At 39.0% G+C, this 20195-nt stretch overlaps 1 protein-coding gene across 1 annotated transcript in view; it reads right to left on the reverse strand.

Moving 5' to 3' along the window:
• The window catches only part of PAPPA2 (pappalysin 2), a gene marked incomplete at both ends in the record, with an annotated part of 281829 nt that overhangs the window by 92952 nt on the left and 168682 nt on the right, over positions 1-20195 (reverse strand). Inside the window, 2 exons of the mRNA XM_082865530.1 lie at positions 6286-6502; positions 6704-6839. Coding sequence (XP_082721656.1) covers positions 6286-6502; positions 6704-6839 — 353 coding nt within the window. The remainder of the gene's footprint in view (positions 1-6285; positions 6503-6703; positions 6840-20195) is intronic.

The following is a 20195-nucleotide window of genomic DNA, read 5'->3' on the forward strand; positions in this document are numbered from 1 at the left end:
TAATGTCCTATTCAATTTTATATTAGAATACTTGGCTTTGATAACCTATAGTTTAAGGTAAACCTCAGAACCCACTATAGTTTTATATTTATGAGTATCTATTACTTGTTTTCCCTCTCAATCAGAATGTGTATTTATACTGAATAAGCTAGAGATATTTATACTTTATGTTTGCCTTGGACTTAAAATAAGTTCAAAGCATTAAAAAAAGAAAATATGCATTTCCAGTTAGGTCAGTCTACTTAAAAGTTATATTGAAAATTGGTCTTAGTATTAAAGCCAGGAACTTAAAGAAAATCTTAATCTGGAACATACAAGGCAGAGAGAAGGGGTTTCTTCATGGTTACTTGACAAGATATTTTCTGCCAGTTATCAGCTTATTCCCTCTCAGTTCCAAATCTCCACCTTCATTGCCCTGCTTTGCGATACTAGAGATGGACCATGCAAATACTGCTCTTTTGCCATTTAGCACGATGTCACGTTTTCCCAGTAGACGTTAACTGGAGAGACACTGCAGGAGGAAGGGGTGTTTCTTCTTGATTCCTACGTGCTTTTTCTTCTTGATTCTGCAGCTCTTTGATGTCCAACACAGCCTCGGTCTAGTGGTGCTCACCCCCTAATGAGTTTCAGTGACACCCTGCATGTCCCAGCAGTTCTACCAGCACTGCAGCTGGCTTCCCAGCAAAGGTACTCCAGTGAATGACTTCCCACAAAGTTTCAGCAGCACCCCAATGGGTGGCTTCCCATCAAGTTTCATCAGTGCCCAGCAGGTGACCTCCCAGAAAGTTTTAGCAGCGCCCCAATGACAGCTTTCCATAAAGTCCCAAGAGCACCTCAACAGACAGCTTCTTTATGAGCTTCGATCAGCACCCCAGTGGGTGGTTTCTTGATTGCCAGTCTCAGCCTATGAAACCTCAGCAAACTTCTCTGTCGCCCAGTGTGCCACTGCTCCACCCTCTCCAATGAGATCAAAATCACAGCCTTGGAGGGGGTCAGGTACTCTTCCTCGGATACTCTTCCCTCATCCCTAAAAGTAATGATCGCTCCCTTTATCTACCATTCTTCTATGTTAGGGTTCTCTTTACCATTTAGTCGTTAATCCTCTGTTACTAGTCAATAGTTATTTATATTTATCTTCCTCTATTCTAATTACTGTGTCCTGACTGACTGACTGAAACAATGGAACTGGAAGTGGTAGTAGGAGATAGAGTCACAAAGATAGAATTTGGGAATCTGTTTGGTTGTGCCTTTGGGCTTGAGTACAATGCTGAGCTACTTGTCAATGGGAAATGGGATGCTAATAATCAATGACACGCAGTGGGACCACAATTACCAATTACCAAGCTATCATCTTTGGCTATTGCTGTGAAGAGCCAACTGGGAACCCAAACTCCTGCTGTACTTGACCACAGGTGTCCTGCACATCACTGCTGAGCCCATCACAGCAGCCAGAGAGAAGAAAGTACATCAAAACCAGGAAGAGAAGACCCTTTCTCCTACGGTGTGTTTCCAGAACCCTCTGTTGACAAAAGTTAACACTGTGCCAGTCAGCAAAGGATAAATATCAATAAAATCCTGCTCTAGTACTACGAGTTAGGGTGATAAGGGTGGATTCAGAGGTGAGAAGCAATAAGTTGACTGATAACTGTCACAACTTGTAAAAGGAGGATGGTAAAAATGATAAAGATGGGAAATGGTGTGGAAACTGCCTGGGCTGTCCTCCCACCTGGTGTTTGAATGTGCTACAAACTCCACATGGATCATTCTCAGGTAATCTCACAAGAATACTCTGAGGCAATTTCTCCCTGTTTCCCACTTAAATACCAACAATACAGAAAAATATGAAAACTCTTATCAATACCAAAAACCAAGGTGGATAGCTGGACTCTGAGGATTTTTCTCCTGATTTCAAAATGTATTGGAGTTGAATTGAGAAATATCACCGGAAGCCAAAACATGCATTTCTTGTTTTGTTTTCTGAAAAAAGCAAAGCAAGTAAAGAATAGAGCCATACTAAAAGAAAAGAGGGAAACAGGTCACTCTTTCTTCATTCCCTGGCCCCTGTAAAGACCAGAGAGCTGGGCACTACTTTTCAGGGGTCACAGTTCTGTTCTCTATCCATCAGTCCTCATCAGTACCCTTTCTTTACTCATTTCAAGATTTCCGGTCAGGAAGTACAAGGGTCTTGGTGGGGTGAGGTAGAAGCAAGTGGGAAGAAGGGAGAACCATTGGCAAAGGCCATTGAATCCTGGGAGATAACTGTCCCAAAGGTAAGAATGCTACAGAGTCCTAAAGAATACTACAGGCTTGAGGACCACGAGATAAAATTTCAGAATAAAAGCTTGGAGTAGTTTTACACAGTGAAATCCTACTGTCTTTGTAAAGAGTGCAGTAAAGCAATGTGCCCTGGCCTCACTGGCAGTGAAGATAGAGAAAGGTTAAAAATAAAACAGAGGCAAACATTTATCAAACAAATACAAACAAAAGGAAAGCAGGGATGGAAATTTTCATTCCAGACAAAGCATAATACAAAGCCTTAACCTTTGAAAGGGGCAAAAGGGTTGGCAAGAGCTTTGATCCTAATAAAAATAAAACAGTCACAAGCATTTATACACTTAATTATGTAATATGAAATTACAAAAAGCCAGAACTATTTGAAATACAAGGAAGAATGGAAAGAAGCGCAACTGTCTGGAAGGTTATACTGTATTCTCAACCTTTTATAGAGCTGGTAGATAGAAAAATCAATAAAAGGAAAGTACAAATGCTGAAAAGAAATGAGTGATCAGAAGTTTCAACCACTGCTATCAGCCTATGTCCTGAAAAAGGCGATAATATCCTTCATCTTCAGAAGATTCAACACTGGGGTATCTGATGGATATACCATCAGGTAGGGTCAGAGAAGTTGCAACTAATGTTTTCATTGTATTCATGTGACTGAAAAAACAGAATCCTGTTGTAGGAGAAACACATGCCCATCAGCAATTCTTGCCTGTTAGTAAATTCTTCTAGACCTGACCTTGTGAATTTCCAAAGTAGATAACCTGAGCCCTGATTATCTGCAAGCTAATCCACTCATTTAGGAAAATTAACCTATTAGTGCCAGGATTGTATCTCGGATACATTCAAAATCCCACTGTATTAATCAAAAAGATGGTTCCCACTTCCCCAAGCCATCAACACAATCCTGGAATGGTTGGGGATCTGCCTGACACTCCAACTCATGGGATACTGTGGAAGGTTATGCAGGACCTTTCCCCAAGGTGGCTAGGGCAGGAAATAGCCAGAGAGTAAGAATGAATTCAGCTCTTACTGGGCACTGGTGACCAAAACCAAGAACACTAAAGTCGCTTTTCGGGACTAAGGCGTTCATTATCAGTAGACTAAGCCCAAAGGGTCAGAAGCTGGGTAGCCATCATAGCAGAATGGGAAACAAGATGAAGAGAAATATCAAAGTCAAATGGTCCAAGGTAAGGATCATGAATGTCACTGGAGAGCCAGACTTAGGTTTACTGGCCTTCAGCTGAGATTCTGTGGGTCAGTCAGGCTGGTTTAAGGATAAAGTGTTGTAGGAGGACAGACCATTGGTCATTAATGGTTAAATACAAAATGGATAAAACATCTTCTACTGCCAGGCATCTGTCAGCTCTCCCGTGCCCATTTTAGTATTAATGTAATTCAGGTCATAAGGGGTAAGAAGGAGGTAGCCAGGAATCCCTCTCACTATGCCCAGAATTTGAGGGTTTCATATTATGGTCTATCTACATTTACAACTGTGATTGATACAAAGATGCTAAAAGACTTCTACTCTTTGAGAATACATAGGGATTTAGATTTTAAATCTGTCCACAAAGAAAATATGCGGGATCTATTAGGTTCCCTGTGTATCAAAATTTACTATATTGCACTGATTTTCTGGCCGAAAAGGAAAAGCCAATTTGCATGGCTCCTGTCAGTCACATGTGGTTTGGAAATTCTCGTGCATTCCAGATACACTCTGTGTAAACTGGAGAATCATATCTTATTTCTACTCGTTTGCATGCATGCGTATAAAACTTGTTTTTCCCACAGTGCCAAATGAAAATAAGTGAAGAACTAGCAGCAGTGATCATAATTAATCAACTTCTTTGTCAAAACTGCACAGCTGTTGTTGTGAGGGGAATTCTTGTCCCTTGGGGTCTACAGAGGTTGTGACTTCCTTTTTGCTTTGCTTGTTCAGTTCTGTCCCGTGGAAGATTTAGAGATAAAATCCGTAACTGTCATTCAATGCACAGTTTCTGACACCTCTTACGTGCCAGGGCCTTTAGTAGGTACTGAGAGATACTGAGCAGAATTCCTACTGCAGGGAGCTCAGAGTGGGAAAGAATAACAAATAAATGAATAGGTATATTTATGTGATAGCTGCCTTTGTAAAGCATGGGTTGTGTACAATGTCCTATGGAAACAGGGAGGGAGTTTGCCAAAAATTCATAGACGAAGGTGAATCATGATGGTCAAGTTGAGTTGAAGTGAAGAAGTACTGGACAGCATTCAAGAAAGTAGGAACATTGTGTGCAAAGACATGGAGCTCAACAAGAACACATGTTTCAGGGACCTGAAAGAAATTCTGTATGGCTTGAGGCCAGAGGTAGAACCAATAGAGAAAATAATTGGAAAACACATGAGACAGAGGCAATAATTCTAGTAAAAAAATGCTATTTTAATAGTCTACATTCTTACATTAATATTTGAAGACTTTTGCTCACTAAGGAGACTTAAAAGTTGCAGATGAACTGGCTAGTGTTGCAATGTCCATTACCTAGACCCTATCCCTTCCTAGCACTTACAACAATGTCTGACACACAGTTAGTGCTTGATTAACATAAACTACTATTACTGCATGTGATAAATGGCACCTAATGACTCGTGCCTTGATGCACATCCCTCCTCTTGAGTATGGGCTGGACTAACTGACTCATTTCTAATCAATAGAATATACCAGAAGTAATGGGTTGTCAATTCCAACATTATGTTATAAAAAGACTGGCTTCCTTTCTGGGCAGACTCTCGTGTACTCACCCTCTCTGGTTCTCTTTATTTTTTGGATTATTAGCCGCCATGTCATAAGGACACTCAGGCACTTTATGGAGACGCCCACATGGCAAGGAACTGAGCCATGCCTATGTGAGTGTGCCCACTGCCAGCACCTGTGTGAGTGAGTTTGGATGCAGATCTCCTGAGGCTTGCCACAGCCACATGAGTGAACTTGGAAGTGAATTCTCCAGCTCCACTCGAGCCTTGAGGTTACTGCACGCTTAGCCCACAGCTGATGGCAACCTCATAAGAGACTCTAAGCCAGAGGCACCTAGCTGAGTTGCACCCAGATTCCTCTCTGACAGAAACCGTGATAAGCCACTAAATTTTGCTATAATTTGCTGCACAGCAAAAGTTAACTAATATACTATATTAGTACTGTCTACACTTATTCCCTAATCAAGGTTGGGTTTCTGGGATACCTAGGTTGGGCAAGGTGGTATCAGAGTTCCTCCTTGGTGATGGAGTGCTGCCTGCAACTCCAGCTTTTGTGACCAGGATCCCAATTGCCTGACACTTCACTCCTTGAGGGAACAAACCCTGTTACCTACAGTGCCACTCAACTGATTAGACCATTCATAGAGTGAGTCCAGCCCAAGTGCAGCACAGATTACTGTGTTTGGCTTGCTCCTTGCCCCATCAGGGCCAACCTTGGGCATACCAATGCTATGAAGAACAGTTCCTTACTAGCAGGAGCTGAGAGTCCAGGAAATGCTATCTAGATGACAATTACAGAAGGGCACATATAGCTAATGTAGTCCTGATTTCCATATGTAAATCTAATTGATTATATGACATGCCTTAGAAACTAATTGTTAAACTTGCTATATACACTGTCCAGGTGGGAACAAGTGAAAAAATATACATCGCTTAGGGAACACTGAGTTTTTGGCAGAGAATTTTTGGCAGTTTACATAACAAAGTTGATGTGAAGGCAGTGGTTTTATATGTAAAAAAGATTTTACGACCTTAAAGATGATAAATATTTACATAAACGTTATTCTCAGCTAAGGAAAGAAGAGCAAAATATAAAACGCAAGTGTGCCTTCTATGAATTGTTCTTTGCTTGCTTCTTAAGTCTTTTTAGAAGTTCTTAGACCCAGTTTTAGTTAGTGAACAAGCACCCACTATATATACAATAGTATGTATGAAAATGATAGCAACACATCACAACAAAAAGAAAGAACAAAAGGAAGAAAGGGGACTTTGTACCTCTGTCCCTGATGATTTTGCCCCTCATGCTCTGGGATGCAGTTGTTGGAAGCTGAAGGACTTATGATGGAGGATGTCCTTAGAGCCACTGCTGAGATGCCCACCAGTGGGGACGAGAAATTCAGCAGCACTGAGGTGGTATGGTGGAAGAGGACGTTCGAGTGATGGGTTACATTGATAACCAGTGGGTTATGCTGGCATGACAGTTCATAGCTTCCTGAAGAGAAACAAGGAGATGAATAATATTTTAAGTCTTTCATGTAGTACCAAGTTTCCATATCTAGTATTCATTTTATCTTCTCAATAGCTGTATGATGTAAGCAAGGTCTCAAACAACATCAGAGACAGACATCAAGCTGATTCCTGGGTCTAATGGATTGTCTTCTAGTGGTCCTAAAGGGATAACTGTCAGACTCACCAAGAGAGTGGTTGTTTCCACTGGTATCAGTCAGGTAAAGGGTCACTGTTGGCCGCTGACGTTCCCCAGGCACCAGGCCATCAGATGTCAAGAAAATGAAAATTGCTGTGGCCACTCCTGGTCTATTGAAACAAACCTAGGCATAAGCACATACACGTACGAGCCATTATTTCCAGTGGGCTATCAAGGCACGTGTCACCCTATTTTTATACTCCTCAAATAGCTCACCATTCATAAAGAGCTCCCTTCTCCTTTACAATGGGAAAAAACATGGAGTAGGCACAGAAAGATAGCCACAGTCACATCAAAAGTCAAAATTAGCTGGAAAGAAGATAACTTTCAGCTACTGAGCTGCCTATCTTTTTATGAGACTTTTTATGTCAACCAATTGCTTGTCACTTGAATCTTTCTTTAAATTTCTCAAAAAGATCACTCAAATAGACCATCTCTGGAGACAGTAAACTACAGCATAGGTAGACAATACCTCCCTATCTCCAAAGTGAGAGACGTGGACAAGAGTATCACCTTGCTAACACTTTGTTCTGAACTGGCATAGCTAATTATCCTTCCCTATCTCCTTATCTCTCCCCTAAAGTTTTTATCAGAACCTCTCACTTAGCTTTTGAACTATGCCATGGGAGAGAAGCTATTGAAGATTCGGTTGCTTCTGAGATTAGAAGCTGCCGAACTGTTTACTCTTATTCTTTTGGTGCCTCAAGCCCATATACCCTATCCATGGCTGAAGAATAAGCCAACAATGGAAATTCAGTTATCTATGAGAAATATACCTAGATGGCTAGACCAATTAACAAAGAAACAGTTTTTCACAGTAAACTATGGACGTTTTGTCCCTGGAAATCTTTTAATATAAAAGAAAACACCTCAGAGATTGGGGAATGACCTGGAGAACTTATTTTCCATATTGAAATTATTTGATGTAGTAATTCTACTTTTATTTCCTATAGCTCAACATTACTCTTAACTTCTATTGAGAATTAACTCCAGTCTTCCCTGGTGTTGGATGGTTGTTGCATTATTAGAATCTGGTGCTGGACTGTACAACCTTCTGTGTGCATTTCTCTAGCTTTTCATCAGGTTCTGAAGGGGATAAAGCTCCAGAAAAACTGTCCTCAGTGTCAGAGCAGGGTACACCATCTGATGGCAGAGGTCTTTTCTTAAAATGGGGAGCAGGAGAGTAAAACATGTTTTCCATTTTAATAAGAATTCTTCCTTGTCCGCAGACTGATTTTTCCTGAGCCTTGGTGGTGTGTTTATAGAGTGTCCATTTGCACTGCTGGCTCAATTAGGGTGATTTTATGATTTTCAGTGGTCAATGTAGCACAACTCTCCCTTCTTCCTTTCCTCCTTTGAGGGAAAGACCAGCCACACTCTTTTTTTACAGTGTCTTTTTTTCCTCCTTTTCATTTCCCCTCTTTGAAGTAATAAATATTTCTTTATAACTTAAGAAACTTCCAGACCCATAGGTTATGGCTTGCAATACGAGGTCCTTTGTTCCTGGCTGGATGAGGGCTAGACATGAAACACACCATAAGGTAACCAGGAGCCTAATGCAAAGCTCTCAACCCCAGCCCCAAATGACATCAAAGTGCCCTGGGAACTCCCACAACCTCTTCCTTTTCATACACCACAAAAGAGACCTGAGTACTGGAAGAAAGCTCTGGGTTGTTTCCTGAGCCAGGAACAAACAGAGTCCAAACAAGTACCTGGTGGCTTTACCTCAGTAGGTCTCAGACTCGAAGAATGGAATGGCTTCAACGAGCAACAGGAGAGCTCAGTTTTCCCACTGTCTGTTGGGTCCCAAAATAGTCACCACCCACCTGAAGCTAATTTGTAGGCCTTATGGTGTGGATTTCTCCATCTTGAGGGCCCATGCCCAAAACCTCCATCTTGTTTTGCATCTCCTTGCTCTACGGGTCTTTGAATCCCAAATCACTTTGAACCTTAAAGCCTGCTCTTGGTGGCAGTGTCTCTGTGCCTTGACTTGTGGGAAGCAGCTATGCCAGGATTTCCAGTCCGTGGCTTAAGTAGGAAAACCACAGGTGAGACATCAGCAGAGAAATGTTGGGATACACAAAGCAACGAGAGACAAGGGTTTGATCATGGTACTGGATGACAAGTCTTGGGCATTTTCTCTCACAGTTGACACAGAGAGGTAGCCAAACTTCATTCTCATCTGAATACCTGATATGATTCACAGTAGCAACTAGACACAAAGAAGTATAACACTCTAACACAACTATTGGAACCTCAAAAGCAGAGACAAGTTTGAGCCTGCACATATGTTCATAATGAATCTGAGCCACGGTAAAGGGAATCAAGTGAGTTCACCATTCTGGAGGGAGTGTTGGCCAGGCAGAACCCTGGGTTTAATCCATCTGTACTAGCTGGGTAGATCTGAACTATCCACCTCTCCTCTCTGAGCATAGGGTGCCTCTTCCACATCTGAGAAACAGATATACTACCTATCTCAGGCGGCTACTATGAGGATGAAATGAAATCACGTAGAAGCACATAGGAGAGTGCCTACCATCTAGTAAGGACTCAGTAATTCTTATTTCCAAAAAGGAATTATTTTTTATCCTGTTTATACTTCAGGAAGACAACGATAAAGAAGAAAGTCTTAAAATTAAACATACAACCATATATTTTGGTATATAGAGAATTACACTTTTCTGAAATTTATGGGCTAAAAAATTTCATATATGCTTTTTTAAAATGGCACTTGTACTTGTGAACTGATACTCCAGGTTCTGCTTCCATAGAAATTGGTAATACTTGAAGCTCTTGGTATAGATTGTATCTCTACTTTATAAATGGGATATATGAAAAATATACTTTGTATATATAACTATTTTAATAGAGTTTTAAAAATTCAGTTCAATATGCATTTATTAAAAACCTATTTTTATGTATATATAGACAAAGAAATTTCTAGAATTGGCTGTATAATTAGAAAACTAAAAGTGTATACTTTATGTGAACAAAGAAGATATTTTTAAAAGCTGCTCTTGGACTTCCCAGGTGGCGCAGTGGTTAAGAATCTGCATGCCAGGCCCTGCCCACAGGAAGACAAAATCCAGCCTCATCCACTGGAAAACAGGCACCAGTCCCCTCCACCAGGAAGCCTATATAACCCACTGAACCAACCTTACCCAAAGGTTTGTGTTTAGGGGCAAACACAAAAAACAATGGGAAATACGAACCTGCAGCCTGCGAAAAGGAGACCCCAAATGCAGTAAGTTAACCAAAATGAGAAGACAGAGAAATACACAGAAAATGAAGGAGCAAGGTAAAAACCCACCAGACCAAACAAATGAAGAGGAAATAGGCTGTTTACCTGAAAAAGAATTCAGAGTAATAATAGTAAAGTTGATCCAAAATCTTGGAAATAGAATGAAGAAAATACAAGAAATGCTTAACAAGGACCTAGAAGAACTAAAGAGCAAACAAACAATGAGAAACAACACAAAAAATGAAATTTAAAATTCTCTAGAAGGAATCAATAGCAGAAAAACTGAGGCAGAAGAACGGACACGTGACCTGGAAGATAAAATAGTGGAAAAAACTACTGCAGAGCGATTAAAGGAAAAAGAATGAAAAGAACTGAGGACAGTCTCAGAGACCTCTGGGACAACATTAAACGCACCAACATTCGAATTATAGGGGTTCCAGAAGAAGAAGAGAAAAAGAAAGGGACTGAGAAAATATTTGAAGATATTATAGCTGAAAACTTTCCTAATATGGGAAAGGAAATAGGCAATCAAGAACAGGAAGCACAGAGAGTCCCATAGAGGATAAATCCAAGGAGAAACATGCCAAGACACGTATTAATCAAACGATCAAAAAATAAATACAAAGGAAAAATAATAAAAGCAGCAAGGAAAAGCAAGAAATAGTATACAAGGGAATTCCCATAAGGTTAACAGATGATTTCTCAGCAGAAAATCTGCGAGCCAGAAGGGAATGGCAGGACATATTTGAAGTGGTGAAAGGGAAAAACCTACAACCAAGATGACTCTACCCAGCAAGGATCTCATTCAGATTCGAAGGAAAAATAAAAAACCTTACAGACAAGCAAAGGCTATGAGAACTCAGCACTACCAAACCAGCTTTACAACAAATGCTAAAGGAAATTCTCTAGGCAAGAAACACAAGAGAAGGAAAAGGCCTACAAAAACAAACCCAAAACAATTAGAAAGTGGTAATAGGAAGATATACATCAATAATTGCTGTAAATGTAAATGGGTTAAATGCTACAACCAAAAGAAAAGGACTGGCTGAATGGATGCAAAAAAAGACCTGTAGAAATGCTGTCTACAAGAGACCCACTTCAGACCTAGAGACACAAACAGACTGAAAGTGAGGGCATGGAAAAAGATATTCCATGCAAATGGAAATCAAGTGAAAGCTGGAGTAGCAATTCTCATATCAGACAAAATAGACTTTAAAATAAAAGTTATTACAAGAGGGCTTCCCTGGTGGCACAGTGGTTGAGAGTCTGCCTGCCAAAGCAGGGGATGTAGGTTCATGCCCCGGTCTGGGAGGATCCCACATGCCGGGGAGCGGCTAGGCCCGTGAGCTGTGGCCGCTGGGCCTGCATGTCCGGAGCCTGTGCTCCGCAACGGGAGAGGCCGCAACAGTGAGAGGCCCACATACCGCAAAAACAAAACAAACAAACAAACAAAAAACTATTAAAAGAGACAAAGAAGGACACTACATAAGGATCAAGGAATCAATCCAAGAAGAAGATATAACAACTGTAAATATTTATGTACCTAACATAGGAGCACCTCAATACATAAGGCAAATGCTAACAGCCAGAAAAGGGGAAATAGACAGTAACACAATAATAGTGGGGGACTTTAACAACCCATTTTCACCAATGGACAGATCATCCAAAATGAAAATAAATAAGGAAACACAGCTTTAAATGATACATTAAACAAGATGGACTTAATTGATATTTATAGGACATTCCAGCCAAAAACAACAGAATACACGTTTTTTAAAGTTCTCATGGAAAAATTCTCTAGGATAGATCATATCTTGGGTCACAAATCAAGCCTTGGCAAATTTAAGAAAATTGAAATCGTATCAAGTGTCTTTTCCGACCACAACGCTATGAGACTAGATATCAATTACAGGAAAAGATATTTAAAAAATACAAACACATGGAGGCTAAACAATACACTACTTAATAACGAAGTGATCACTGAAGAAATCAAAGAGAAAATCAAAAAATACCTAGAAACAAATGACAATGAAAACACGATGATCCAAAACCTATGGGATGCAGCAAAAGCAGTTCTAAGAGGGAAGTTTATAGCAATAAAATCTTACCTGATGAAACAAGAAACATCTCAAATAAACAACCTAACCTTACACCTAAAGCAATTAGAGAAAGAAAAGCAAACCCCAAAGTTAGCAGAAGGAAAGAAATCATGAAGATCACATCAGACATAAATGAAAAAGAAATGAAAGAAATGATAGAAAAGATCAATAAAACTAAAAGCTGCTTCTTTGAGAAGATAAACAAAATTGATAAGCCATTAGCCAGACTAATCAAGAAAAAAAGAGAGAAGACCCAAATCAATAGAATTAGGAATGAAAAAGGAGAAGTAACAACTGACACTGCAGAAATACAAAGGATCATGAGAGATTACTACAGGCAATTATATGCCAATAAAATGGACAACCTGGAAGAAATGGGAAAATTCTTAGAAAATCACAACCTTCCAAGACTAAACCAGGAAGAAAATGAAAATATACACAGACCAATCACAAGCACTGAAATTGAAACTGTGATTAAAAATCTTCCAACAAACAAAAGCCTAGGAACAGATGGATTCACAGATGAATCCTATCAAACATTTAGAGAAGCGATAACTCCTATCCTTCTCAAAATCTTTCAAAATATAGAAGAGGGAGGAACACTCCCAAACTCATTCTACAAGGCCACCAGCACCCTGATACCAAAGCCAAAGATACCACAAAAAAAGAAAACTACAGGCCAATATTACTGATTAACATAGATGCAAAAATCCTCAACAAAATACTAGCAAACAGAATCCAACAGCACATTAAAAGAATCATACACCATGATCAAGTGGGGCTTATCCAAGGAATGCAAGAATTCTTCAATATACGCAAATCAATCAATGTGATAAACCATATTAACAAATTGAAGGAGAAAAACTATATGATCATCTCAATAGATGCAGAAGAAGCTTTTGACAAAATTCAAAACCCATTTATGATAAAAAGCCTCCAGCAAGTAGGCATAGAGGGAACTTACCTCAACATAAGAAAGGTTATATATGACAAACCAACACCAACATTGTTCTCAATGGTGAAAAACTGAAATCATTTCCACTAAGATCAGGAACAAGGCAAGGTTGCCTGTCTCACCGCTATTATTCAACATACTTTTGGAAGTTTTAGCAACAGCAATCATAGAAGAAAAACAAATAAAATGAATCCAAATTGGAAAAGAAGAAGTAAAACTGTCACTGTTTGCACATGACATGATACTCTACATAGAGAATCCTAAAGATGCTACCAGAAAACTACTAGAGCTAATCAATGAATCTGGTAAAGTAGCAGGATAAAAAATTAATGCACAGAAATCTCTTGCATTCCTATACACTAATGATGAAAAATCTGAAAGAGAAATTAAGGAAACACTCCCATTTACTATTGCAACAAAAAGAACAAAATACCTAGGAATAAACCTAACTAAGGAGACAAAAGACCCATATGCAGAAAACTATAAGACACTGATGGAAGAAATTAAAGATGATACAAACAGACAGAGAGATATACCATGTTCTTGGATTGGAAGAATCAATATTGTGAAAATGACTATACTACCCAAAGCAATCTACAGAATCAATGCAATCCCTATCAAACTACCACTGGCATTTTTCACAGAAGTAGAACAAAAATTTCACAATCTATATGGAAACACAGAAGACCCTGAATAGCCAAAGCAATCTTGAGAAAGAAAAACAGAGCTGGAGGAATCAGGCTCTCTGACTTCAGACTATACTACAAAGCTACAGTAATCAAGACAGTATGGTACTGGCACAAAAACAGAAATACAGATCAATGGAACAGAATAGAAATCCCAGAGAAACCCAAGAAGATATGGTCACCTTATCTTGATAAAGGAGGCAAGAATATACAATGGAGGAAAGACAGCCACTTCAATAAGTGGTGCTGGGAAAACTGGACAGCTACATGTAAAAGAATGAAATTAGAACACTCCCCAAAACCATACACAAAAATAAACTCAAAATGGAGTAAAGACCTAAATGTAAGGCCAGACACTATAAAACTCTTAAAGGAATACATAGGCAGAACACACTATGACAATAAATCACAGCAAGATCCTTTTTGACCCACCTCCTAGAGAAATGGAAATAAAAACAAAAATAAACAAATGGGACCTAATGAAACTTAAAAGCTTTTGCAAAGCAAAGGAACCATAAACAAGACGAAAAGACAACCTCAGAATGGGAGAAAATACTTGCAAACGAAGCAACTGACAAAGGATTAATCTCCAAAATATACAAGCAGCTCGTGTAGCTCAGTATCCAAAAAACAAACAACTCAATCCAGAAATGGGCAGAAGACCTAAATAGACATTTCTCCACAGGAGATATACAGATTGCCAACAAACACATGAAAGGACGCTCAACATCACTAATCATTAGAGAAATGCAGTTCAAAACTACAATGAGGTATCACCTTGCACTGGTCAGAATGGCCATCATCAAAAAATCTACAAACAATAAATGCTGGAGAGGGTGTGGAGAAAAGGGAACCCTCTTGCACTATTGGTGGGAATGTAAATTAATACAGCCACTATGCAGAACAGTAGGGAGGTTCCTTAAAAAACTACAAATAGAACCACCATCTGATCCAGCAATCCCACTACTGGGCATATACCCTGAGAAAGCCATAATTCAAAAAGAGTCATGTACCACAGCGTTCATTGCAGCTCTATTTACAATAGCCAGGACATGGAAGCAACCTAAGTATCCACCGACAGATGAATGGATAAAGAAGATGTGGCACATATACACAATGGAATATTTCTCAGCCATAAAAGGAAGCGAAATTGAGTTATTTGTAGTGAGGTGGATGGACCTAGAGACTGTCATACAGAGTGAAGTAAGTCAGAAATAGAAAACCAAATACCATATTCTAACCCATATATATGGAATCTAAAAAAAGAAAAAAAGGTTCTGAAGAACCTAGGGGCAGGACAGGAATAAAGACACAGCTGTAGAGAATGGACTTGAGGACATGGGGAGGGGGAAGGGTATACTGGGACGAAGTGAGTGAGTGGCATGGACTTATATATACACTACCAAATGTAAAATAGATAGCTAGTGGTAAGCAGCCGCATAGCACAGGGAGATCAGCTAGGTGCTCTGTGACCACCTAGAGGGGTGGGATAGGGAGGGTGGGAGGGAGATGCAAGGAGGAGGTGATATGGGCATATATGTACACATATAGCTGATTCACTTTGTTATACAGCAGAAACTAACACACCATTGCAAAGCAATTATTCTCCAATAAAGATGTTAAAAAAAAAAAAAAAGGAATCCACCTGCCAATGCAGGGGACATGGGTTCAGTGCCTGGTCCGGGAAGATCCAACATTCTGCGGAGCAACTAAGCCCATGCGCCACAACTAGTTAGCTTGCGCTCTAGAGCCCGTGAGCCACAACTACTGAAGCCTGCGTGCCTAGCGCCCGTGCTCTGGAACAAGAGACTCCACCACCACAATGAGAAGGCTGCACACTGCAACGAAGAGTAGCCCTTGCTCGCCACAACTAGAGAAAGCCCGTGTGCAGCAACGAAGACCCAATGCAGCCAAAAAAATTTTATTATAAAGAAAATAATAAGCTGGTCTTTCCACAGCCAAGCAGAGCTATTTTAGTATATATAATGGTCTAGGCTATTTTTATTTTTTATGAAATAAATAATGGATTTTATGTTCCTAAATGTGAAAATAGGTATTGGCCGGAGCAGAAAATTTGTCAACACAAATCTCTGCTTATTCTACCCCATGTCACCTTTGCCACTACAAGTATGACACTCCTCTAATCACCACATCAAATGTACAATATGAAGAGCAGCCCCTTTCAGGACAAAGCACACCAGATGCACCTCCTTGGGGACTACTCAGATCTGAAATGAGGACCAGACGGCCCAAGAGAAAAGTCCAAGATGCTAAGAGGTCAAGGGACTTGTAAGCTTTATTTGTAAAGTTTTATTATTTGTTTTAACAAGGAGATTGCATTTATGTATTACAGGGCAATATAAAATTAATTTGAATGTGGCTTTTATGAAGAAGACAAAGTATAGTTAGATATCAGAAAGGAGGCAAGATCTTTTAGAAAAGCAATTGATTCTCAGGACTGAGGAACAGTCTAAAAATAAAATGTTTGCCAGTGAAATTAGCTCAGTGAATCTCCAGCAAAATACTTTGAAACAGAGAAAATATGGATTAGATAGATATAGATAGATAGATAGTTAGATAGATAGATGATAGGCAGATAGATTGAGACTTACTGATAGAGTGGAAAACCAGTCCTGCACACTCAATTGCTTTCCATCCAAAGCCTTCACATTAACTGCTGGATCTAACTTCTGGCCACTTGTGAGGGGTAAGACTGAAAGAATGTTTTCTTGGTGCAGAACTGTTTGGGCTTAAGAAATCCCTCTTCAATCTGCCTGCTGGGTACAAACACACTTAATAGACTCCCAGACCAAGCATTTCGACGTCCAGGTCATCCTTTGCAGAGGTCCCTGGACAGCAGAACATAAAACTATACCACAAACTTGAAAAGAATCTTCTCTGAGGTTTCAAAATGCTTTTGGTTATTACTGAGATGTTATTTTGTGTGTGTGCTTTTCCATTTTCATTCATCTATGGCACTTCCTGATTCCAGAGTGAAAGGGAAGGCCCTTGAACAGGAGAAAGTGAGCACATATTATTTTCATTTTGCATAGCACTATACAGTTTGCCAAACATGATCACATGCCTTGCTGCAGCCTCCAATAAGCTCATTGGGTTTTTGTTCCTATTTGAGACCTTTTTATTACAATATCCCCAGGATACAAAGGTTATACTATACAAGTGAAATGTAGGATTCTGAGAGCTTAAGTGACTTCCTCTAGCTGAATGCTAGACAGTTAGGAATTTGGGTTTTCTGTGTTCTTCTGACTGCCCAGGGATTCCTAATTTGGTTTAGCAGAAAATAACAAATTTGTTAGAAAATTTGTTGATGTGTGTGCCCTCTCTCCCCACAAAAAAATGAAGTCACATAAATACTTAGATATAAAAAAGTTATACTATTTCAGGGAGCTAAGAGAACACTTTGAAAGCCATTCATAGTTCAGTTAGGGTCAACAGAAATTAGATTAAGAATGCTTACACAATTGGTTGACCCACATGGTTTTTTTTGTAGGTGAAAAGCTATCAAATATTGGCAATTTTATATGGTTCACCCTAATAATATTGCTGTCTATGTAGACTTAAGAAATTTGACAAGGGAGAGATTAACTCTCAAAGTTTCAAGGTATGTTACCTGAAGTCCAAATCTAACAGATGAAGGGAAGGTGTGAGGCAACTAGCCTCTTGTCTCTGAGCTTGAGTCCTCTTGGTGGCCTCTGTACTTGAGGATGTGAGTCAAAATGTGGAGGGGGTTTTGAACCTGGTTTGACTTCCTTCCCATGTCCAAGCTCCTGTCTCTCTTGATATTGGTCAAAACCCAGTTGATTTCTAGTGTTATTCCTTCATAGTACAAGTAAGGTTATAAACACCATGAGCTTATGTAGTTGTTTTTTCAGAAGAGTGAGGTCAACTTGTCATTTTATGAAATGAAGAAGAAACCTCCCTTATGACCCCCACCACCCAGGAGGAGGCATTTGACAATGTATGATTTGGCAAGTCAGTGGAAGGGCTCAGATCAAAATCAGTTTATTGGCTCAATTCAATTCTAAGAGCATCTCCTCAGTTGTGATTTCAGACGCCAGGGCTAAGTCTGCAGAGATTTGTGTTAGAAGAATTTGAGAGACTCAGAGGGGGATCAGAAAGGCAAAACCAAATCTGTAGTGAATACTGTGGTGTACCACTGAAATCCCCTTCTTCATGACTGAGCATTCAGCTCACATCAAGTCTCTTTCCAGAAACTGCCCTCAGAGAAAGAAAGCCTCCACAAGGTTATGCCACTTCCCTGGAGTAGGGGGAGAGAAGAAACCCGTGTCCAATGGCCTTTTGATAGGATTGAGTGGTATACAAGGTGGGACAACTCTGAAGGGCCATCGTAGCTCCCTGTAGGATGCTGACACTTTTGTGTGGCTGTTTCATAGTTCTACTCCTCTCTCTGCCAACTCCTAGTTCTTTCATTCCCCCATAGGTGTTGATTCCAAGGAAAGTTCTTGATAAACTTTTCTGCAAATCTTTATCTCAGAGTCTGAATCCTGGGGAAACTCCAATTAAGACAAAGTCTGAGAATGAGAAAAGGTATTATGAAATACAGATAATGAAGGTTCTCTTGGGAACGAGAATGCATAAGTGAGGGGATGAGGGATTCAATGGAGAGCCAAGAAATCTTCCCTTCTGGTTAAAAAAAAAATGCTATTCCAATTATTTAAGAAACTTAGAGTCTGCTAAGTTGTCATATCTAGGGCCTGCAAAAGCTTTCATGTAAAATCAAAGTTAGATTAGTAGCAATCAGATAGGAAAATGGAAAATGAGTCTTTTACCTCTGGGAATAAACTGTTTAGCCACAGGGAGATGCAGCTCCTCTTTCAGTGCACTAGGCTAGTTTTTGATAGAAATGAAACTCATATATGCATAGTCATCTTTGCTTTTTTAGGATGCCCAGAGACTGCAGGAATCCACGTAGGTTAATTTTCCAAAGAGAAAATTTTATTTTGGAAAGCAAGAACTTTTCAGAAATTTAAATCATGTGTACAGAAATAATCACAATATAAATTAGAAATTTTTCTTCCCTCTTAAAAAGAGGATTCTGTACTTCAGTGAATTTTCACTTGATAATTGGAGGCATCATTTTGAACATCAATTATTTTACTGAATGATGAGATAACAATCCTCTGAAGTAGTGCTTCTCAAACTTTAATGTGCACACAAATCACCTGAGAATCATGTTTAAATGTAGATTCTGATTTAGTAGATCTGAGATTCTGTATTTCTACCTAGATCTCATGTGACACTGATGCTTTTGGAAGTCAATCATATTTTGAGTAGGAGAGCTCTAAAAGTATCAATAGATATAATTAACTTTGTCCTTAGCATTTGATAGCCTAAGACTACAATTATTATATTAATCATATTTGTTTATTATATCATTCTTTTTAAAATTCACCATCAAACTTGAAATAAAATGCAGAGCTGGAAGGAATCATCTGGTCCAAGAACCTCATTTTAACTCTAAGAAAAATGGTGCCCAAGAAGGATATATGATTTATATAAGGTCATAACTGATAAATGGTAAAAACAGAGCTTACAATGTTCCTCTGAGCATATATTTTTAGTCAGTTTCTAACTCCCTGACTAAATTGGTAGCACCTTTCCTGTAAAAGACTGAAATTCAGATAACTAATATTTTTAGAAATCTATATAAAGTGAATAGACTCTGACAAAGGGCCTTGTCAACTTTTCTGTGAATAAAGTCAAAGAATCCAAAGTTGTGACTGGACTAGGTGCCTTCTACACATGAGCTTTTTCTTTTTTGCTAAATTATGAAATCTGGACAGCTTTCTGTATGGTTGTGGTGTTCTGGATGGATCTCTGAATAGAGGATTACCTTCTAATTTATTAAATAAAAAAATCAGAAGAGTTGCTAGATTTAGCAAAAACAAACAGCACACCACATAAATTTAAATGTCAAAGAAAAAAGTTTTTTTAGCATAAGTATGCCTTGAATATAGCATAGGACTATAATAGATACACAAATCCTGTAATAGATAATGAAAAAGGAAACTAAGCATATCACTAAAAAAAGTCATCAAACCACAAAGGAAGAGATCAAGAGAAAGACTAGTAAAAAGAGAAACTACAAAGCAGCCAGAAAACTAACAAAATGTCAATAAGTGCATACTTATCAATAATTACTTTAAATGTAAATAGGCTCAATTCTCCAATCAAAAGACATAAAGTTGCTGACTGAACAAAAAATATACAAAACCCATCGAATAACACTTATAGAATCTCATTTCAGACATAAAGACATACACAAACTGAAAGTGAAAGGATGGAAAAAGATGTTCCATGCAAATGGAAACCAAAAGAAAGTTGAGGTAGCTCTTCTTATATCAGACAAAATAGACTTTAAAACAAAGACTGTAATAAAGACAAGGAGGACATTATATATTGATAAAGGCATCAATCCAACAAAGAGATAAAACTACTGTAAATATTTATAAACTCA

This window comes from Leucopleurus acutus (assembly GCF_964270905.1).
Source record: "Leucopleurus acutus genome assembly, chromosome: 2".
Classification (NCBI taxonomy): Eukaryota; Metazoa; Chordata; class Mammalia; order Artiodactyla; family Delphinidae; genus Leucopleurus; species Leucopleurus acutus.